General features: G+C 38.1%; 1 protein-coding gene across 3 annotated transcripts; it reads right to left on the bottom strand.

Moving 5' to 3' along the window:
• Positions 1-13,705: 13,705 nt before the first annotated feature.
• Positions 13,706-23,388, bottom strand: LOC128430160 (mucin-19). 3 transcript variants are annotated; one of them, XM_053416140.1, is made up of 14 exons: positions 23,288-23,388; positions 21,622-21,681; positions 19,806-21,509; positions 18,694-19,523; positions 18,517-18,581; positions 18,181-18,356; positions 17,616-18,039; positions 17,369-17,510; positions 17,194-17,258; positions 16,858-17,033; positions 16,067-16,542; positions 15,792-15,853; positions 15,550-15,698; positions 13,706-15,456 (listed from the first exon to the last, which is right to left on the bottom strand). In XM_053416140.1, the coding sequence occupies exons 2-14, from the start codon at positions 21,662-21,664 to the stop codon at positions 15,368-15,370; spliced, it is 4,401 nt and encodes a 1,466-aa protein (XP_053272115.1). In that variant the 5' UTR covers positions 21,665-21,681; positions 23,288-23,388; the 3' UTR covers positions 13,706-15,367. The 3 variants fall into 3 exon arrangements, with proteins under 3 accessions (XP_053272115.1, XP_053272114.1, XP_053272113.1); XM_053416139.1 differs by having other exon boundaries at positions 17,616-17,994; positions 18,694-21,509; XM_053416138.1 differs by having other exon boundaries at positions 18,694-21,509.
• Between the last annotated feature and the right edge of the window lie 283 nt (positions 23,389-23,671).

A 23,671-nucleotide genomic window follows, 5' to 3' on the forward strand; every position in this document is an offset into this window, starting at 1 on the left:
GCTTTCACCTTATGTGACATTTTACATCTAACAAGGTCGTTATGGAATAAAATGGAATCGAGAATAAAGAGGTGAGTCATTTTCAAGATGTCTCAAGCTGTCCCAGATGCAACTCCACTCTGTGCTGCTACTTCTGCTGAAACAATGGCCTCTGCAGCCCTATCTGCCCTATGGGGAAACCAGGAAGCAATAACTTCATCTCATATCACATGTTTGTGTGTGTGGTCCATTCACATTATCGGGACTTGTCTTTCTCATGAGGAGAAAAAACAAATCCTCACAATAAATCATTGAATTTTAAGGTGCATACATGTTTAAAGGTTAAGTTAAATTTAGACTTAAGGTAAGGTAAGGTAAGTAGTAATTATGGTTGAGGTTCGAGAAGGGTTAGGGTTAGGGTTAGGGTTAGGGAAATTAATGCGAGTAAAATGTATGTCCTCTGATGTTACAACAACTGGGTGTGTGTGTGCGTAGGTGTGTGTGTGTCTGTGATAACAAACACATTTGTCTTAGTTATGTTGTGAGTATTTGCAGTAGGCTACATTTGTCTATTGTTTAAATTGATTATGTATTTTCTTTCTATCTTCTTCTTCTTCTTCTTCTTCTTCTTCTTCTTCTTCTTCTTCTTCTTCTTCTTCTTCTTCTTCTTCTTCTTCTTCACATCTATCACACATAGGAGAAACTAAATCAAGTAATTAGCTGAAGTCAGTTTAAGAACAATGTAGCCTGTAGAGGACTTTAAACTGGATTTGCTAAAATTGATTGATACCAGATAACATACAGATGTGGGATTTTATCGGCAAAAATCCAGTGTTCTACAGAAGGTGTAATCTGGATAAGAACTTAAAGTGTCCCAGGTGATAAATGGTGAGCATGACCCAAATAGCACAACACAAATACGGCCACCTTTGGCACCTTTGGTTGACATGTGGCATTACTATGCTTGACTTGTGTCCCCAATCTGGCAAACAGGAGTGGATGTGTGTAATCATTCTTCATGTGATGTGGGTCAAATCTGGGCCAAAATCATTTTGCTGTGATGGTTTGAGACTAAAGGTTAAAAGTCTGATCGACCCTCTCTTCAACCACTCAAATTTAAAAAACATCACACAAGAGATGACAAACTTCTAAAACCTTTTCGTACCTTACTTATTGCGAAGTTTTTGACAGAAACCAGTGAAACTATAAGAAATCATACAGAATAAAGAAATGTGTGATTAAATAAATCCTCTTTAGATAATTAAGAAATTTGACAGTGCATAGTTTTCACATATATACCAGATACACCATGACCTTTGATAAAATACAAGAGGTCGCATTGTGAAGCCCGATATATGACCTGCATGTGTTCCTTCATTTAATTTAAGATATAAAACTTACACATTCATTTTACAGGCATTTGGAGATTATAGAAAAGTTTAGGTAAGACATTAATACCTAACAAAGTTAATGAGGCCAAAGTGCTCAGTGAGATACATTTGGACTTTACCAACAAATAACAATCTGGGACTTTTGCTGACGATAAAGTCCTTTTTCATTCCAGAGATGTCGTTCTTGTTCTCAACTGAATTCATAACGAAATCAGCACAGATGCTTTTGCTGGCTCGACAGCAGCCATGACAACAGCACCAGAAAGGATGCAGTGACGAGACTGATCTGTTGACTGACATTAATGAAGTCTCTGAATGTCTCTGTTGTGATGTTAAGATAATTCATAACATTCTGTCTGAAATAAATACACTTTCATGAAATAGCACACAAATATGTTTGATAGAGTTTAAGAGATAAGAGATTTTTGTTTGAAATAGCCAATGCGTTCAAGTTTTACTTTATTCTCAGCAAATCAAGTGCTTTAGCCCTCGTCCTGACTGTCCTCTGGTCACGCTAGAAGGGAACAGGTCAAAGAATCAGTCTTGGTTGTATTTGATGGGCTGAGATTGCAGAGAGATTCCAGATGAACCTTTTTACAGTACTGAAGGGCGAGCCTGCCCCATGATATACAGCACCTGTTGCCTGCAGTAAGGATGTTGTGAACTGAGCACCTACGTCAAGTCCGACAGGATTCAAACTGTACACACAGAGCTCCGGAGTCAGAGAACACACACACACTAACACACATAGTTGTTTGGAATTAGAACTGTGGCTCTTTTCTCCTTCTCTAAGAGAATCTGAAGATGTATGTAATTACTTGAGTTAACTGTTGTTATTTTGGGATCCCACCTGTCTATGATCCTGTTCAACCATTCGTTTATGCAGTTAAAATCGTTTTTCTCAGTTATCCATCCTCTTGGCTCACGTCATTCCTTAGGTCTTCTGAGTCTGGTCCAATCTTTACTTTATCTTCACTTTACTTGAATCTTCATGTACTGCGCTCAGTGATCAGACTAACTGACGCTATATTGCAGCATGACGCGTGTTTGACAGCAGGATGCAAGCCTCTTAGCTTCAGGAATGTTTTTGGCCTGTGTTAATCCTGTGTTATTTTTGCCCTTTTTGGTGTAGGTATGTTCCTCCTCTCACTTAAAGTTCACTGAGCGTCATTGCAAAACCGGTTTTCATGATTCACACCTCTAAATGGACTCTCCACAACCATCTATAATACAAACCCAGCTTATCAGGTGGTCTATTTAAGAAGGGAGAAATTTCTGCTGCTGCAGTATTGCTACCAGTTGCTTCAGCCCCTCCACCGCCCCTGCATCCACCTGTAGGCTCCAACGGGGGGGAGGGGGGGTTACAAGTATTTGCTCATCACTCCCATCATTCCTGTGTACTCACATTGGGGAGTGATTAAGTTGGAGCCTAGACACCAAACACTAAACCTGTTCTACTGCTGCAATAAATCTTTGAATCTGAGTTGTCTGACTGAATTAGAGCTCTCCACTTAACGACCACTCAAGTTGCAGTTTACATCCATGTCCGTCCAGACTCATAGAATATAAATAGTTGAGACTTTTAAGGGATTTAATATAAGTTGTTAAATCTATTTTCTCTTCAAAAACATATATCAGCTTTTTTTGGGAGAGGTTGACAGGGGCTTCACGGCATTCCTGAGATATTGCATTCACGAAAGTGATATGTATAACTCAAAAGCAGAATGCCTCCAGCTATGGTTGCTGCAGGGTTGGAGGCATGCAAAGTGGCTGTAGCATGATGGTGCTGAGTAAAGAATTGCCATACAAAATGCTGTATTGTTCTATTATTGCTATTAATTACATTTGTTTGCATTTCTACGAAGCATTTTCAAAAGTAACACCTCTTGCGTCTTCAGGAGAAAACTCAACAAGTTTCCTTGAATATGTTGCGTGACAACAATGTATTTATAATCATTACGGCAGAAACTAACTTGCGCAAGCACACTGATTTAATCTAAGAAATGAAAAGGTGTGATCATTGTATATTATTTTAACCTAACCCCACCTCTGGCTTGAGGTCCAACACACACACCCACACACACATACAGGCAGACACACACACAAAGACAGACAACAGATGGATTATGGCCGGCTGTGGCAGAGGATGTGAGGTGTGTTATTCACTAATGGAAGTAGCAAAGCTGTATACAAGGCAGACCCTGACTGACTTCTGAATCATTAGAAATGTGTTCAGAGCTTCTAAGGGAGCAGGCTGATTTAGGTCCGGACATTCTCCAGGAGGTTTCCTCTCACACATTAACAATGCAGCAGGAGATCTCTGCTCAGACTCATTCACGACAACAGAGAAATCTCTGTAGCATTCAGAGATTTAGGAATTCCACATCAGAGATCACTTGTATTTGTTTTGAGAACGTTGACTGCCAGTCAGGCCTTATCACCTAAACCTTCTTGACATCTTCGTCCGTGTCTTCTACGTGTATTGTACCATTATTTTCATCCTGATATATTTATTATATTTCAGTCTTGCATCGGTTGACTGTTAGAAATGTTATCAACATGCCCCGTTGCTCACAGTGACTCCTCCGGACAAACCTGCTGTTTTCTCACATCAGCTCACTCGGACATTCTGCAGAGTCTTTTCCAGGTGCTTTGTCGGACGATCTCCAAAGAAAGTCCGGAGCCTCTCAGTCTGACATTTGTTTTCTCACATACAGATCTCCGGAGAAGGTCCAGCATTCAGTGCATGTCTGAAAGCTCCGTAGGATTTGCAGGGTTCATGGGGCAACATATTAGTACAGATACTGTTGTCAGAGCAGGACTAATGCTGCTGTGGGGTTGCACCATTATCCTCATTTGTAAGGGCTCTGATAGGGAATTTTGTTGGAATTTGTTGTCTCCCAGTTCAAACATTATGGTGGCAAAAAAGGAACTAGCTACCCCTTACTTAAGAACCATTAGAACGTGCAGCCACAATCCATATCCCAATCTTTCCCGTCCTTGTTGCCTTTCTGTTTCAGTATGGACATCTTCAGCGAAAGCCTGTAGACCCTTTTCTTAGAAAATTATTCGGCGCTGAGAACTTCTGACTCCTACAAAAGAGATGTTTCTGTTATGACTGAGTCATTATGGATCCAAAAGCAAATTGGCTCACAGACAATAGGATGGGTTGAGGTTCATTATTTGATTAAATAAGCACTGCATAGCAAACAGCATGTGTCACTCTCAGTCTCTTTTGTCTGAACACACCTGATTCACTGATACAACAAAGGTCGAGACTTTCCCACCAACTGTAAAACATCACAATGACATGAGTGGTTATATAAATACCCTTTGTATTAAAAAGCTGACAATGTGCATAAAACATATATATACATATACATATATATATATTACATTATTCATATGCATATATTTTATATATAAATGAGATATAGTATGGGATTTTGCTTCAAAGTATAATAAACTAAAAAATTTGGAGCATTATTTGGTTGTGAAGTTGGAGGAAATACATCTTGACATTGACATTCAGATTTCACAATCCATTTCTGATGAAGCCACGCGATCAGCCAGACATGGAGTCGGGCCGGTTTTTCATGTCTGGCAAGGAAGCATAAGTCATCGTCGTCAAGTAAATATTGCGATAGCAAAGCACTCCGTGACATGCACGATACAATATGGAAAATGTTTTCTGACATCCTAGGTCTCAATAGCCTTTGTTGTTGTTATTGTGTGAGGCTGCGTCTCTACATGTGTATGTTGTTGGTTTGTTTGTCTAAAAGATTACACCTTTTTTATTGGTGCAACCATATGACAAAGAGTCCAACAAAAGACAACATATAAAAAGTCAATACAAAAGATAAAAATGATAATAGTCATAGTATAAACGGTTACCAGCTCTGGTGTGGATTCAGTTGACGGAGCAGAGCTAGAATTTATTCATGCCCACCTTGATATTTTATATATATATTCTCTTACTAATGTCATTTCTTGGAGTATTTTCAAATGTCTCAAATTGTAATTGACCTAAAGTAAAAGGTTATGTTAGTCAACAAGCCGAAAGAGATGATAAAAATAAGGAAATTGGACATAAACATTTTTGAAATAAAACACATAAAACATATTGATCCAAAATGTTTTCAAATATAAAAACATGAACAAAATATTTCTTATCATATATAAGATGTCATTAGAACTATGCTTCTTTTGTTTTTGGAGATATGCCCATTTTTCTCTGTTCCTCTCTCTGCTCTTTGGCGTAATCCACACGCTTTCTGCTGCATGAAGTGAGATGCCATCACGTTGTACGCTCGTGATGACATCGAAAACAAAGACCTTGACTTTCTGCTGCAAAATTGAATCTTCCTCTGTTTGAGAATGATTTTAAAAGTTTCGCAAACAATCGATAAGATAAGATAAGATGCGATTATTCTTTATTAGTCCCTAGATATGGAAATATGATATATAATAGACATCAGTAAAACTATGAATAAATAAATATTTAATATATACACAATAAAAGATACCTGCGTATGTAGAATATAGACAATCAACAATGTATATAGAATATATACATTATGAGCGATACATACACAGTGAGACAGGATGTGCATTGGTAATTAAATTGCACAGATAGATATATTTCTTTTTATGGCATTTCCCAGAAAATAATTTATGGAAGTTGGTGTAAAGAATATGCAATATATTCATAGTGTTGAAATCTAAGAGTTTGTACAGATGATAGACAACATGATGTTTTTTTACTGTGGTGGTGGTATGCACTCTGAGTGGAATTCAAGTAATTCCAGTAATGACGCAGTCGAGGTGTTCTCGTACTGTCATTACTAGGTCTGATCAGTGAAAAGCTGGTTCTGAGGTGATTCATCGAGCAGGCTCTCTGAATGCCTTGGGTGCAGGGCAAGGATTCTTTGGAACCGCACCCAACTCAGAAATAGATTTTACCCTCAGGCCATAAGTCTTAATCATGTATCAACTGTGCGCACTTTAACAATCTCTAAAAACATCTCCCCCACACACACATTCTTATCTTGTTAGTATTTTTGTTCTATGCAAGCTCACATTCTTTCTCTTCTGTCGTCGAAATCGTAATATTATTACTCTCCTGTCCTTTATTAGTAATTACTAAATGTGGAGCTTGCCGGTAAATGTTTTTCCCACGATGATACTTGCACAACCGGTGTGGCAATAAACATCTTCAATCATGTTCAGTCATTTTAAAGTTATGGCAGTTATAGGCACATTGGAAGCTAAAAGATTAACAACTACTCACTATTTATTTTAGCACTTTTCTGGTTCTGGAGATGCACAAATATTACACTTAATAATGTCGAATTTACATAACTAGCATCCCAGCTGCAAAGATATTGACATTAGCCTTGTTGTTATTGAAGTCTTTATACTGATGACAGTGAAACATCATGCTGAATCTATTTAAAAATAATAATGAGCTTGGATCCATTGTTGGACTTAATTACAGGTTTAATTCAGGTTTGAGCAAAGGTTTCATTAGGCAGCTCTAAAACTGTCTACAGTTCAGCTAGTGCCAAATCAGGTCAGTGGAAAAAAACAGGCTCCAATCTACATTTATACTTTATCCATACCTTTATACTTTAAACATCCCCCCCCCCCCCCCCCCCAAATATGAAGATTGACACTGTTTGTTTTCTATGAAAGTCATTCATAATTATCATTTATGTCACTGCGTTTCCTTTCAGCTGATAAACATTTTTCGTAGTTCAGGTTATCTAATTTAATGGCCAGTATTGGGCTCAGTGGAACCAGATAATGAAACTTTATCCCGTATTTGTTGAACTTCATTCGCGACACAAGCTGTTGTGACTATGTTGTGACATCTCTGTTTGTTCTGAATGCTCATTATTCACATGAGCAGCTTTTATGTTCAGTGTTGTCTTTGGCTCTGGGCCCTAAGAATGTCTTACCTTTCCATAGCACATTGTGCTTAACTATTATTAGAAAGATTCTTTCCCTCCCTTAGAAGTCAATGGGTATCGGCATTCAATAGCCGTAACAAAAGCAAAGAGATGTTTTGATCTAGACAACCAGGCACCTGCTTATTTGTGCCAGTATCCAATCAGCTCCTCAGCAGTGCGAATTATGAACAATCCTGCATATACCTGACAGAAAATGTTCTCCCCAAACATCAGAATGGAGAAAAAATGTAATTTAGTTCGTGGTATTGATGTTGGCACCAGGCAATCAGATTAGAACATGTCTTCAGTGTGAATAAAGGAAGCCGAATGGTGATGGTGGCACACAGAGGGCATGACTCAGAAAGCTGCGCTACAGGAAGCAAATGTTTTATTCGCCTCCTCGTCTTCAGCGGGTCCTGAAGCATAGATGTGAGTACAAACATGAGGGACAAATCCTTAACTAATGTCAAGGTATTCCTGAGTCATCCCAATATTTTAACCGGCCTCTCACAATCTTTCGTTTCAGTGGTACTGATAACATTTACTCAAATTGTAGATTGTGACGGATCAGGGATCAGGGATCAAGGAGATATTTCACTTCAACCACTGTGAGACATTATTGTGGCCTGGCACTCGTAATGGTGTGTGTGTGTGTGGGGGGGGGGGGGGGGGGGTGCAGGTGAAGAAGGATACTGAGTGTAAAGCTGAAGTTTAAAATGTCAAGCTCAAGTTTCAAATTTACTTTTACTGTCCTTTAGCCTCAAACAAAGAAATATCATGTTGCCAACAAAGTACAACAAAACATGCAACATGTTAACATACGACAAAAAGGCAGACAATAAAGGTCGCTATTGTGTCTGGCGTGTACACACCCGTAGGCAAACATAATAAAGTAACTAAAAGCATACAACAATAGTCTTATGACGTGATGGCATAATAAGACAAGTAGTAATGATGATTAATGTAATATGGTTTATAGTCTGGTGTGTAAATAAGCAGCCTAACAATACGATGTAAGTATGCAAACTAAAAATAGTTGGTAATAGCTTTGAATATGAACGTAGTAGTAAACAACTGGAGGCACAGTGGTGATAATGGACTGGGAGTGATGGTAAAGACTTTTCCATAACATTTCAAACATCATAGAACTGATACATCCTCAGTGGACAAAACTAACAGGAGTTGATATTATTTATTTATTGGTATTTACTTATTTCTAAATGTCAGGGGTAAGGTGATATTCATTAAAATAACTTTATTTATCAACCTTGAAAGCCTTTAAAGTGAAATTTACGTAATATCAGCAACCCAAGCTCAAGCATAAATGACTGAGCAGTCACACACCCAATAGCAAATAACTCTGATCGCCCCCTGGAGCTGCACCACGTTACTACAGGCCTAGGAGAGAAGTTTTGTCCCATTTCATACGACTGATACAAACGAAACGTTGACCCTCCTGTAGAGATTTAGGCTTTTTTTGTATTTCTCTGTTCATTTCTATGTAAAATTCGTATTTAAATACATCTTTATACATATACAGTAGAACATCTTTGTAGATTAAAAATGCATTTGAAAGTAAATGCACATACACAACTGCTTCTTTTGTCTTTTTCACAACAAATGCTGCCATTTGTGAACAAACACAACTTTAACCCTAGATGATCTTTTGACATTTTTTACTTCCCCTTAAAACATAGTCCTGTGGCAGATATTGCTGTCTGTCATGCAAGTGATCGTAGACGAACACGGGTATATAAGCTCCCCCTGCTGGTCATTGTTCTTTTCAAAATAAATTATTTAGATTATTTCACAGGTAGAAATAAAATAAAAAGTTTAAATCAAATGAATGTTTTTGGTTAGCATATTAACTTATAAAAATGTGGACTTCACAATAATAGTTTTCGCTGTGGATGAGTGTACTTTGTCACAGTAGCTTCAAATAAACTAAAATAAAAATAAAACATTCCAATTATTATCACAGATTAAACATAGTCTACTTCTCGAGGAAGTCATGGCCAAATTATCTCACACCTTTACAACATTCCTGATATATTAATGTGTGCGTTAACATTAAAACATAATACCGCCAAGGTATAATATATACAATAGTGACATCTGATCTTGATGGTGGATTTTACCCTCAGGCCATAAGTCTTAATCATGCATCAACCATTCACACTTTAACAATCTCTAGAAACATCACACACACACACACACACACACACACACACACACACACACACTTTATTCTTATTTTGTAAGCTCACATTCTTTCTCTTCTGTTTTAGAAATCGTAATATTATTACTCTCCTGTCCTTTATTAGTAATTACAAAATGTGGAGCTTGCCGGTAAATGTTTTTCCCACGATTATACTTGCACAACCGGTGTGGCAATAAACATCTTCAATCAGGCTGAGTCATTTTAAAGTTATGGCAGTTATAGGCACATTGGAAGCTAAAAGATTAACAACTACTCACTATTTATTTTAGCACTTTTCTGGTTCTGGAGATGCACAAATCTTACACTTAATAATGTAGAATTTACATAACAAGCATCCCAGCTGCAAAGATATTGACAACAGCCTTGTTGTTTTTTTAAGTCTTTATACTGATGACAGTGACACATCATGTTGAATTTTTTTTAAAATTATAATGAGCTTGGATCCATTGTTGGACTTAATTACAGGTTTAATTCAGGTTTGAGCAAAGGTTTCATTAGGCAGCTCTAAAACTGTCTACAGTTCAGCTAGTGCCAAATCAGGTCAGCGGAAAAAAACAGGCTCCAATCTACATTTATACTTTATCCATACCTCTATACTTAAAACATCTCCCCCCCTCCCCAAATATGAAGATTGACACTGTTTGTTTTCTATGAAAGTCATTCATAATTATCATTTATGTCACTGCGTTTCCTTTCAGCTGATAAACATTTTTCGTAGTTCAGGTTATCTAATTTAATGGCCAGTATTAGGCTCAGTGGAACCAGATAATGAAACTTTATCCCGTATTTGTTGAACTTCATTCGCGATACAAGCTGTTGTGACTATGTTGTGACATCTCTGTTTGTTCTGAATGCTCATTATTCACATGAGCAGCTTTTATGTTCAGTGTTGTCTTTGGCTCTGGGCCCTAAGAATGTCTTACCTTTCCATAGCACATTGTGCTTAACTATTATTAGAAAGATTCTTTCCCTCCCTTAGAAGTCACTGGGTATCGGCATTCAATAGCCGTAACAAAAGCAAAGAGATGTTTTGATCTAGGCAACCAGGCTAAGGCTTATTTGTGCCAGTATCCAATCAGCTCCTCAGCAGTGCGAATTATGAACAATCCTGCATATACCTGACAGAAAATTTTCTCCCCAAACATCAGAATGGAGAAAAAATGTAATTTAGATCGTGGCATTGATGTTGGCACCAGGCAATCAGATTAGAACATGTCTTCAGTGTGAATAAAGGAGGCCGAATGGTGATGGTGGCACACAGAGGGCATGACTCAGAAAGCTGCGCTACAGGAAGCAAATGTTTTATTCGCCTCCTCGTCTTCAGCGGGTCCTGAAGCATAGATGTGAGTACAAACATGAGGGACAAATCCTTAACTAATGTCAAGGTATTCCTGAGTCATCCCAATATTTTAACCGGCCTCTCACAATCTTTCGTTTCAGTGGTACTGATAACATTTACTCAAATTGTAGATTGTGACGGATCAGGGATCAGGGATCAAGGAGATATTTCACTTCAACCACTGTGAGACATTATTGTGGCCTGGCACTCGTAATGGTGTGTGGGGGGGGGGGGGGGTAGGGGGGGTGCAGGTGAAGAAGGATACTGAATGTAAAGCTGAAGTTTAAAATGTCAAGCTCAAGTTTCAAAATTACTTTTACTGTCCTTTAGCCTCAAACAAAGAAAAATCATGTTGCCAACAAAGTACAACAAGACATGCAGCATGTTAACATACGACAAAAAGGCAGACAATAAAGGTCGCTATTGTGTCTGGCGTGTACACACCCGTAGGCAAACATAATAAAGTAACTAAAAGCATACAACAATAGTCTTATGACGTGATGGCATTATAAGACTAGTAGTAATGATGATTAATGTAATATGGTTTATAGTCTGGTGTGTAAATAAGCAGCCTAACAATACGATGTAAGTATGCAAACTAAAAATAGTTGGTAATAGCTTTGAATATGAACGTAGTAGTAAACAACTGGAGGCACAGTGGTGATAATGGACTGGGAGGGATGGTAAAGACTTTTCCATAACATTTCAAACATCATAGAACTGATACATCCTCAGTGGACAAAACTAACAGGAGTTGATATTATTTATTTATTGGTATTTACTTATTTCTAAATGTCAGGGGTAAGGTGATGTTCATTAAAATAACTTTATTTATCAACTTTGAAAGCCTTTAAAGTGAAATTTACGTAATATCAGCAACCCAAGCTCAAGCATAAATGACTGAGCAGTCACACACCCAATAGCAAATAACTCTGATCGCCCCCTGGAGCTGCACCACGTTACTACAGGCCTAGGGGAGAAGTTTTGTCCCATTTCATACGACTGATACAAACGAAACGCTGACCCTCCTGTAGAGATTTAGTCTCTTTTTGTATTTCTCTGTTCATTTCTATGTACAATTCGTATTTAAATACATCTTTATACATTTACAGTAGAACATCTTTGTAGATTAAAAATGCATTTGAAAGTAAATGCACATACACAACTGCTTCCTTTCACATTTTCCCAACAAATGCTGCCATTTGTGGATAAACACAACTTTAACCCTGGATGATCTACCGCACCGACCTTTTGACAGTTTTGACTTCACTTAAAAACATAGTCCTGTGGTAGATTTTGCTCTCTGTCATGCAAGTGATCATCGACTAGCACAGATATATAGCTCCCCCTGCTGGTCATTGTACTTTTCAAAATAAAACAATTATTTAGATTATTTCACAGGTAGAAATAAAATATAAAATTTAAATCAAATGAATGATTTTGGTTTGGCATATTAACTTATACAAATATGGACTTCACAATAATAGCCTTCCCCTGTGGATGAGTGTACTTTGGCACAGTAGTTTAAAATAAAATAAAAATAAAACATTCCAATTATTATCACAGATTAAACATAGTTTACTTCTCGAGCAAGTCATTGCTAAATTATCTCACACTTTTATAACATTCCTGATATATTAATGTGTGCGTTAACATTAAAACATAATACCGCCAAGGTATAATATATACAATATAGTGGCATCCGATCTTGATGTCGGATCATGATCTTGGTGGCTGCTGACCATGGACTATGATTACAACAAGACTGCTTGAAATACAATATTTCTCCTCAGATACTCGACCATTACTGAAAATAAACCATCAAACCATTGACCATCCATTATTTTAAAAAGTGTTTATTCTAATCAATGCTGCAAATATCCTATCTTTCTGATGTTCTCCTTTACACGTGGCATCTATTGCACTTCTGTCCGTCCTGGGAGAGGGATCCCTCACATGTGGCTCTATCTAAGGTTTTTACGTTCTTCTGACCCTGTTAGAAGGGGATAATTTTAGTAGTTTATCAGTTCAAATCATACTTTGATGTATTGTAAGGCTATTTTATATAAATAAATTGCTGTTTGACACTGATAATGTCATGGTAGCAGGCAAGCTACAACTATCTTAGCCTACATATTGTTTAGTGTTCATGGGCAACATCCACCCTCATAGTTGCTCTATTTTTATGTTGTGTTATATTGAACTTTGTTAGGAATTAATTATGAAATATTCTAATAATAAATATCATGTCCTCATCTATTTAGTATTTTTTAAATCCAGTCCAACAAGGTACAAACAAAACAATAACATAGCTCAAATAGAAGAAAAAAATACATCAAAATTTACCTCTATTCTGTTTCTTGTTATGTTTTATTTTATCTGTTTTTTATTCTAATCTTTTCGTGTCTGTGCTCTATTGCGATGGGATCTTCAAATTGCTTTGAAACCGCCTATTGTTGACTTTTCAACTGTTTCATATTGTTTTTTCAAATTGTAAAACCCCCTATAACTGTGTTTTGAAAGGTGGTATATGAATCAATTTTATTATCATATCTTCGTATCAACAAACTGTTACCTTGCCATGTTATTTTTATTTAATACACATCAGCAGAAAACAAGTACATTTTTTTGTTTGCTTCTCATAGTTTCTCCTCTTGAACTTAAACAGCTGAATACAAAGGCAAGTCTTCGGTGTCATATCTTTCTCAGCTTCATGCAGCGAAATCATTTAATTCACTTTTAACATCTACCCAAACTGATTTTAAGTTGGTGACAGGTTGGTAAGAAATTGTGTAAACATACATACAAGCTAACAGACTACACATATGATGATATTTTTATTTATTAATTCATTACATTCTTTTTGTGTAAATATATTGTATCATATCAGCTTCTACACTTCACACAGTGGTTTTCAATGGAATTAAATGGAAATGGCACACACAGATCATTTATTGTGGTAATTAATAAAATGTTGTTCATGGGTCCTTCACAAACTGGAATCACAAACATGTGTTTCAGGGAATAATAAGACGTGTTTTCATTGTCTTCAGTGCCTTTAATCAAGCATCATCATCATACAGTATTACACATTTTTATATCCATTGTAGATGGATCAAGCTAACACCCAGCATAAAGCAGTGCAAAGTAGTGCCACACGTGACCCAAGTGTCTTTGCTAGTCGCAGACTGATGCAGTTGTCATTTTCCTGTCCAGCCCCCACGTTGCTTGAATATCAAATGCACCATCTGAATGCCTATCCTCTAGTTGGTCTTACATGGAGGTGTGGTTTTGGCACATTGTCGATGCATCGCTATCAAGGGCCGCTGGAATCCAATTGCACGATCAACTAACAAAATCCTTGTCTGAAGTCAAAGGTAATAGGCACCAAATACCACACACACTTCCCACTTCTTCACACACACTCCTCCTTGGCCACCTGATGAGCAGGCCCTTAAAATAGCGCAACTGTGAAGAATGGGAGCTGGTAGTCTACCTGATTTAAAGCATGCTAAGCCCCTAACACACCCGATACTTAAGTAAGACACTAAGTACTACCCTTCTGAACCGTGCGCCTGCGCAGCAACCTTTTTTTGCTCATATTGGGAATTTCTAAGTGCCCAAATGCGTTTACGACAATGATCATTAAAAGAAGAGCCCTTTATATTTCTTACTAAAGTTTTACAAAAAATACAGTTAAGCTCATAGAGTATACATGTATGATATTATAAATACATTAAAATTAATACACTTTATTTCAACAAAGCCAGGCATGGTTCAGACATTGTATATTGCAGGAGTTATAAACTGCGCTTGGGAGTCATTTTTTTCTCTCGCATCTTAACTAAATAAGTGAAATATAATTTAATATAAATAATGCTTAATACATTTCAATGAATTTACCTTTAGGTCTGTTTAAGAGGCAGTGGTTCTAAATTATATTATTATAGCAGGGGCAATTCAATTGTATTCATACTATGTTAAAAAGTTAAGTGTGATGTGATCTGAAGGTTTCAATTGTCACTACTCAAATGTTCAATTACCTCCACCAATATATTTTAACATGTGTCTCTTTGTTTATTTGCAGGATTGCACACATTCTACTAAACCCCTTTAAACCAAACATGGTAGGGAGATGTGGCATGTGCCTGGAGAGAACCCAGTAAATGTTGATATGAATGCAAGATCAAGGGGCAAATCCAGGAAGAGTTTTCATTCCTTTCATGACAATGCTATTTGAAAAATAAATAATTTCAGACCAAACTACAGAAACTAAACGAACGTGATTATTGCTTAGCCTTGACGGAGGAATGCACTCTACGGATTTTACAGTAAAAATAACCATTTTATTTTTGTAGAATCTCTTCCTATTATGTCAAAGAGAAATAAAGAGAGCTTTATCAAAGTTTGGTTGAATAGGAGTGCCCCTGTAATCAACTTTTTGGATTTCTGATGAGAATAATGTCCTTTTTCATCAGCCCAGTAACTATTGCTGGCTTGACAGCAGCCATGACATCAGCACCAGGAAGGATGCGCTGATGAGACTGATCTTGTGGCCGACTCCCCTTGATACTTCTGTAAATGTGAAATAGAAAATCAGATGTTGACTTATCAAGCGGTTATGTAATACTGGACATTTTTGAAAATGTAACATTCAGTCTTGCTTACGTGTGCCATCCACAGAAACGGAGCTGGTTTCAATATTGAAGGCTGTGATATTTGAAGCTGCATTGATCAATACATTGGCAATCTGCGTGTTATCCGGAACAGATGTGGATGCAAAGCCCAGTCTAATGTGGTTGATGATCGATCCGTTGCTGCAAAAGAAAAATACCAAAAGTATTGTTTTAATTTCATTGTATTAATTGCCAATATTCTTAAGATTGTATCACGACAATGTAGCATATTACCTGAAAGACTCCACATTTAAGGTGCGAAATGAAGAGAATCCTTGTTTGTAGGAAGGTTCAAGCTGCAAAAAGATAATTAAAACCCTTTGTAAGTACTTTTATTTCGTTGGCTGTCCAACAAAATGGATAAAACTGCCATTTTGTAAAAATACATCTGAAAAATGTATTTGAAAATTGTAGGTCATATCTAAAATATGAATTTGTGATGATAAAATCAATAAAAGTGTTAATATCTTTCAAATCATATCCAAGTTCACTCCAAAAAAGACACTTACTGTTGTCTTAATCAATAAGGCTCGACTTTTAAATGCTGCAGATGATGGATTCGCCAAGTCAATTGTGAATGTCTCTCCAACTGATCTGAAAGTGAGTTGTTTTGTTGTGATTGCCTCAGATGTGACAGTTGTTAAACCTCCAGTTGTAATTAATCCTGAAGTGGTAATTGACACGCCTGTGGTGGTCGACCCAGCAGTTGTAGTTGATACACCGGATGTAGTTGATACACCAGTTGTAGTTGATACACCAGTTGTAGTTGATCCGCCTGTGGTGGTCGACCGACCAGTTGCTGTTGAAGCTCCAGTTGTAGTTGATCCACCAGTCGTAGTTGACCCGCCTGTGGTGGTTGACCCACCAGTTGCTGTTGAAGCTCCAGTTGTAGTTGATCCACCAGTCGTGGTTGACCCGCCTGTGGTGGTTGACCCACCAGGTGTAGTTGAAGCTCCAGTTGTAGTTGATCCACCAGTTGTATTTGCTACAGTATTCAAACACAAATGTGAAAGAAGTGATTAAAATGTATTCAAAGTAACATATTATCTTTAGTGTAAATACATCATATATAGTAATATGTTGTGTATATGTGTATATTAGTCAAAATTGTTACATTTACTGAAATAAATCAGCAAATAAATAAGCAAATCAGAAATCAACCTTCGACAATTCATATTGCTTTCATGAAAATTTCTTTTTTGTTATTAATTGAGACAACAGTATTGTCCATTGGGTGCTTCAACATCAATAATACCAACAAATGTCAACTGAAGTTAAAGGTGGGGCTACTGTTACTTACACACTGCTGTAATGGAGGTGGATTCAATCACAATGCTGAAGTTGTTGGTATTGTTCACAGCTTCTACTAATGTTGTTGCAACATCAGCAGAGCTGGGGAGTTCTGCAGATGACGTATTGTCCTTGAACACAACTCCCACCTCCACTTCAGTCTTATCCATTCGTGTTGAGGCTCGTCTGCATCAAAACAAACATATATCTCAATCAAATTCTACTAACATTGATAAATTCTATCTGTAATTACTTTTTAATTAATGAAAGTAAACGCTCTAATATTAATGACAACCCAGGTGGCACATTTTCAGTTTGAATCTGAAAAATACAAAAAATATCTTACGTGAACTTTATGACATAAGTGCGGATGAAGATTAAGCGATATTTTGTCCTGTAGACAGCATCATACTGTGGAAAGGAAGCAAACAGAAAAACATTCCTAATTAAGAAAGAAACTACAAAAGTTAATTCAATTAAACTAGAATCAAATGAAGTCTGATCAATTTAACATTACTTACCACTTCTACAACTTTTGCAGCAAGGTTTTTGAATTCATTGCTATTGGGATTACTGAATTCTTCTACAAATGCTTCTACTATGGTGGCTTTGACAACCACTACTGGTCCAGAAGGTGCAGTAGTTGGTGCAGCAGTAGAAGGGACAGCAGTAGTTGGTGCAGCAGTAGTCGGTGCAGCAGTAGTCGGTGCAGCAGTAGTCGGTGCAGCAGTTGTAGGTGCAGCGGTAGTTGGTGCAGCGGTAGTTGGTGCAGCAGTAGTTGGTGCAGCAGTAGTTGGTGCAGCGGTTGTAGGTGCAGCCGTAGTTGGTGCAGCGGTAGTCGGTGCAGCAGTAGTCGGTGCAGTAGTAGTCGGTGCAGCGGTTGTAGGTGCAGCGGTAGTTGGTGCAGCGGTAGTTGGTGCAGCGGTAGTATGGCCAGCGGTAGTTGGTGCAGCGGTAGTTGGGGCAGCGGTAGTTGGTGCAGCGGTAGTTGCTGCAGCGGTAGTTGGTGCAGCGGTAGTTGGCGCAGCGGTTGTTGTGTCAGCGGTAGTTGGTGCAGCGGTAGTTGGTGCAGCGGTAGTAGGTGCAGCGGTAGTCGGTGCAGCTGTAGTCGGTGCAGCGGTAGTCGGTGCAGCAGTAGTCGGTGCAGCTGTAGTCGGTGCAGCGGTAGTCGGTGCAGCAGTAGTTGGTGCAGCTGTTGTAGGGGCAGCAAACGAAAACAAAAATTCATTTTTTGTTATTAATTGAGACAACAGTATTGTCCATTGTGTGGTTCACCATCAATAATACCAAACAAATGTCAGCTGAAATTAAATGTGTGGCTACTGTTACTTACACACTGCTGTGATGGAGGTGGATTCAATCACAATGCTGAAGTTGTTGGTATTGTTCACAGCTTCAACTAATGTTGTTGCAACATCAGCAGAGCTGGGGATTTCTGCAGATGACGTAGTGTCATTGAACACAATTCCCACCTCCACTTCAGTATTATCCACTCGTGTTGAACCTCGTCTGCATCAAAACAAATATATACCTCAATCAAATTCTACTAACGTTGATCAATTCTATCTGTAATTATTTGTTTAATTAATTAACGTAAAAGCTCTAATTTTAATGACAACCCATTAGCCCATAGTCAGTTTGAATCGGAAAAATACTAAAAATATCTTACGTGAACTTTATGACATAAGTGCGGATGAAGAGTAAGCCATATTTTGTCCTGTAGACAGCATCATACTGTGGAAAGGAAGCAAACAGAAAAACATTCCTAATTAAGAAAGAAACTACAAAAGTTAATTAAATTAAACTAGAATAATATGAAAACTGAACAATTGAGCATTATCCTTACCACAGCTACAACTTTTGCAGCAAGTGTCACGAATTGAGTGCTTTTTGGATCACTGAGTTCTTCTACAAATGCTTCTACTATGGTGGCTTTGACCACTACTGGTGCAGAAGGTGCAGAAGTTGTGGGCCCATCAGTGTTTGTTGGTTTAACAGTTGTAGTTGTTACTCCAGTTGTTGTCAAACCTGCCGTTGTAGTTGAACCAATTGTTGTTGTTGAACCTCCAGTTGTTGTTGATTCACCAGTGGTAGTTGACCCTCCTGTGGTGGTAGACAAACCAGCTGCTGTTGAACCTCCAGTTGTAGTTGATCCAAATGTTGTTGTTGAATCTCCAGTTGTAGTTGCACCACCAGTTGTAGTTGATCCCACAGTAGAAGTTGACCCACCTGCCATGGTCGACCCACCAGTAGTTGTCAAACCTCCTGTTGTAGTTGATACACCGGTGGTAGTTGATACAACAGTTGTTTTTGATCCTCCAGTTGTAGTCGATACACCAGTTATTGTTGAACCTCCAATTGTAGTCGATACACCGGTTGTTGTTAAACCTCCAGTTGTAGTTGATACACCGGTGGTAGTTGATACACCAGTTGTTGTTGAACCTCCAGTTGTTGTCGATACACCAGTTGTTGTTAAACCTCCAGTTGTAGTCGATACACCGATTGTTGATGATCCATCAGTGGTAGTTGACCCATCTGTGGTGGTCGACCCACCCGTCGTTGTTGAACCGTCAGTTGTAATTGGGCCAATGGTTGTTGTAGAAATGCCAGCTGTAGTTGACCCACCAAATGTTGTGGTACCTCCTACTGTAGTTGATCCACCAGCTGTAGTTGAACCTCCAGATGTAGTTAAGATAGCGGTTGTTGTTGAGCCTCCTGTTGTAGTTGATCCACCAGTGGTAGTATATACACCAGTTGTTGTTGAACCTCCAGTTGTAGTTGATAAACCACTTGGAGATGATCCATCAGTGCTAGTTGACCCCCCTGTGGTGTTGGACCCACCAATTGTTGTTGATACACCAGTTGTTATAGCGGTTGTTGTTGAGCCTCTGGTTGTAGTTGATCCACCAGTGGTAGTTGATACGCCTGTGGTGGTTGACCAAATAGTTGTTGTTGAACCTCCAGTTGTAGTTGATACACCAGTCGTGGTTGATCCACCGGTTGTTGTCAAGCCTACTGTTGTAGTTGATTCACCAGTTGTTGAACCTCCAGGTGTTGTTGAACCTCCAGTTGTAGTTGATCCACCATTTGTTGTTGAACCTCCAGTTGTAGTTGATACACCAGTTGTTGTTGAACCTCCAGCTGTAGTTGAACCACCAGTCGTAGTTGATTCACCAGTTGTTGTTGATCCTCCAGTTGTAGTTGATACACCAGTCGTGGTTGATCCACCAGTTGTTGTTGAACCTCCTGTTGTACTTGATCCACCAGTTGTTGTTGAACCTCCATTTGTAGTTGAACCACCAGTCGTAGTTGATTCACCGGTTGTAGTTGATCCTCCAGCTGTAGTTGATACATCGGTTGTTGTTGAGCCTTCTGTTGTAGTTGATTCACCAGTTGTTGTTGAACCTCCAGTTGTAGTTGATCCCCCATTGGTAGTTGACCCGCCTGTGGTGGTCGACTCATCAGTTGTTGTTAATCCACCAGTTGTAGTTGATTCACCAGTTGTAGTTGATCCACCAGTTGTAGTTGATCCACCAGTTGTGGTTGATTCACCAGTTGTTGTTGATCCTCCAGTTGTAGTTGATCCACCAGTCATACTTGATCCACCAGTTGTTGTTGAACCTCCAGTTGTTGTTGAACCACCAGTCGTGGTTGATTCACCAGTTGTTGTTGATACACCTGCCGTGGTTGCTCCACCAGTTGATGTTGAACTTCCAGTTGTAGCTGATAGACCGGTTGTAGTAGATCCTCCAGCTGTAGTTGATACATCGGTTGTTGTTGAGCCTTCTGTTGTAGTTGATTCACCAGTTGTTGTTGAACCTCCAGTTGTAGTTGATCCCCCATTGGTAGTTGACCCGCCTGTGGTGGTCGACCCATCAGTTGTTGTTAATCCACCAGTTGTAGTTGATTCATCAGTTGTTGTTGATCCTCCAGTTGTAGTTGATACACCTGCCATGGTTGCTCCACCAGTTGTTGTTGAACTTCCAGTTGTAGTTGATGGACCGGTTGTAGTTGATCCTCCAGCTGTAGTTGATACATCTGTTGTTGTCGAGCCTTCTATTGTAGTGGATTCACCAGTTGTTGTTGAACCTCCAGTTGTAGTTGATACACCAGTTATAGTTGATCCCCCAGTCGTACTTGATACAGCAGTTGTTGTTGAACCTCCAGTTGTAGTTGATCCCCCATTGGTAATTGACCCGCCTGTGGTGGTCGACCCATCAGTTGTTGTTAATCCCCCAGTTGTTGTTGAACCACCAGTTGTAGTTGATTCACTAGTTGTAGTTGATCCACCAGTCGTGGTTGATTCACCAGTTGTTGTTGAACCTCCAGTTGTAGTTGGTAGACCGGTTGTAGTTGATCCACCAGTGGTAGTTGATCCGCCTGTGGTGGTCGACCCACCAGTTGTTGTTGATCCTCCAGTTGTAGTTGATACACCAGTCGTGGTTGATCCACCAGTTGTTGTTGAACCTCCCGTTGTAGTTGATAGACCGGTTGTAGTTGTAGTTGATACACCGGTTGTTGTCGAGCCTTCTGTTGTAGTTGATTCACCAGTTGTTGTTGAACCTCCAGTTGTAGTTGATCCACCAGTTGTTGTTGAACCTCCAGTTGTAGTTGATCCACTAGTCGTAGTATTTACCTGACTTGTACTTAGGTCAATGGCCACTATTTGTAAAGAACAATTAACACATTTAAATAATAATAATGATTAAAGGTTCAAATGAATTTCATTGTCAGGTAACTGCTTCGAATAATTTTGCTATAATCAATAACTTACCTATAAATATCAGCAAACTTGATAAGACTGGTCCAAAAGCCATTGTGTCTGCCTGTTATCCTGCAATTGTTGACAGCATAGGAACAAAAGGTGTTATAGATATAATAGACATGATCTTCAATTGTTAATTATAATTACCTAGTTAAACTAAGATAATTGATGTTAGTCAAATCAGCAATTACATGTGCATAAAAACATAAGATAATAATAATTTACATCATGAAATCAACATGATATTTTTTCAATTGTATAAACACAGTCCTACACTGTAATACAGCATACCAAATTTCTCTTTTTTTCAATGAGTATGCAATGAGACCTATGTAGGTCCAAAATTGTTTAATTTATATTTCACTCAGATTTTCCCTTTACAGAATAGGGAACTTGAACACTGCTTTTCACATAACTTCAGACTTTCATTCACTCATTTAGCAGCTTTTTATCCAAAGCAACCTACAACTGAAGGACAGCTTCAGAACAGAGGCAGACCTTTAACTATATTGGCAATCAGTACAGCAATCTGCTGAACAACCCTACACTTAATTGTTTAGTTCTTATAGAGGAAATATAAAAGAAAAGTGGTCTGTTATCCTAAAAAACATATTTGTCATAAAACATGAAAAAATTAAATTTAAAATCCTAAATCAGAACCTAAATTAAATAGGTTTCTCCCAGGCTCATCCCCATCTTCACCAAGCTTGATGGAAATCGGGTTAGTTTTTGTTTTTACAAATAAACCAACAAACATACATAAGTGAAATCCCAGGCGTCTAGGAAGAGGTGATCTGTGCACTCTCAGGTAAAGATGTGTACCGAAAGTTGATTGTAAGTGATAGTTGTGCATGTTGAGGTGTTTGATGAGTTTAAAGAGGAGGTGCTCTTCCAAAAATGAGTCTTCAAGAGATAATTGATGTGCAAGGGCTCGCAATGTTCCTTGGAGGATTGCAATGCCTAAGGAGCGTAAGCATGTGTGATTGAGTTCAAGAAGCTGCGATCAGTCTACCTGTCAGCAAACATTACTGATTCGAATCTGGTACAAATTAAGACCAGACTTATAGATGCAAAAATCACGATTTTATTTAAAAAAAATTAAGATTCTGCAGATATTTAAAAAACACCAAATGTTAGTTGGTTTTATGCAAACAAAGCATTCCCAGCTTCTCTTATGTAGCATCTTGACTACAATTATACCCAATAAATCAGATTTAGTTTTTCTATAAGGTGGTATATGATTTCAAATTGTAGGATTGTATATATATGTAACTCTTAATATGATTGTAACAATGCTCTGTAAAAAAAGATTTGTTGAATAATTATATTTTTAAAAATGTTGAATAAAATATGTGTATAGGACCATTTGTTCTTTTCTTTGTAAAACCTAAATTAGTGAGTTATTAAATATACTGCAGCATTCAAGACCTAGTTTAAGCTTTAAATCAATCTCAGCATTGTAAATATTTTATGTAATTTAAAAAAAAAGGCTTTAAATTTTATGACAATTTTACGACATGTCTAAATGTTCCAAAAATTTAAATCAAGGAAGTTTTAGCAAATTGACGGAAATACATAGCAGGCAATCAATATTTACTCATTATAGTAAAGTATAATCTAGTTAAATTAAAACACCCTGCAATTGTAATGTTTTTCAAAGTAAAGATGTACTTACCGTAAGCAATATTCAAGTTAGGAATAATCTTCTGTTAGGTTCTTTAGATATGTGTTATTTCAGAGGCCCCTTCATGAAAGCCATATGGTGTGGTGTCTTATATACAGAGGAAATCTGAAGAAAGTGTGACGTCATTTGGGCATCAACACATCAGGCTGAACAAAGAAAACAATACCTGCAATCAAGTCTCTGTGAAATTCATGGTTCAGTCGCTGCGTTACATGCATTCCACCAACTGAACAAACTGGATCTCATTGTCATATCTCTAACACAATGGAGCATTGAAAACATTATTATATTTTATTTACGTTTATTTACAAGACTAATGTAGGAGATCAGGTAAAGATGTGTTGTAAAAGTGCAGAGTAAGTGCCAGTTATCCAC

The sequence above is a fragment of the Pleuronectes platessa genome, chromosome 23, assembly GCF_947347685.1.
Source record: "Pleuronectes platessa chromosome 23, fPlePla1.1, whole genome shotgun sequence".
In the NCBI taxonomy this organism is placed as follows: domain Eukaryota; kingdom Metazoa; phylum Chordata; class Actinopteri; order Pleuronectiformes; family Pleuronectidae; genus Pleuronectes; species Pleuronectes platessa.

Bases quoted from the DNA above. Each gene is read 5' to 3' on its own strand.
- LOC128430160 (XM_053416138.1), bottom strand. From the start codon at position 21,664: ATGGCTTTTGGACCAGTCTTATCAAGTTTGCTGATATTTATAG. The intron at 18,357-18,516 runs GTAAGATATTTT...GTTTTGATGCAG, and splicing joins ACTTATGTCATAAAGTTCAC to ACGAGGTTCAACACGAGTGG. The intron at 15,457-15,549 runs GTAAGCAAGACT...TCACATTTACAG, and splicing joins CGTTTCTGTGGATGGCACAC to AAGTATCAAGGGGAGTCGGC.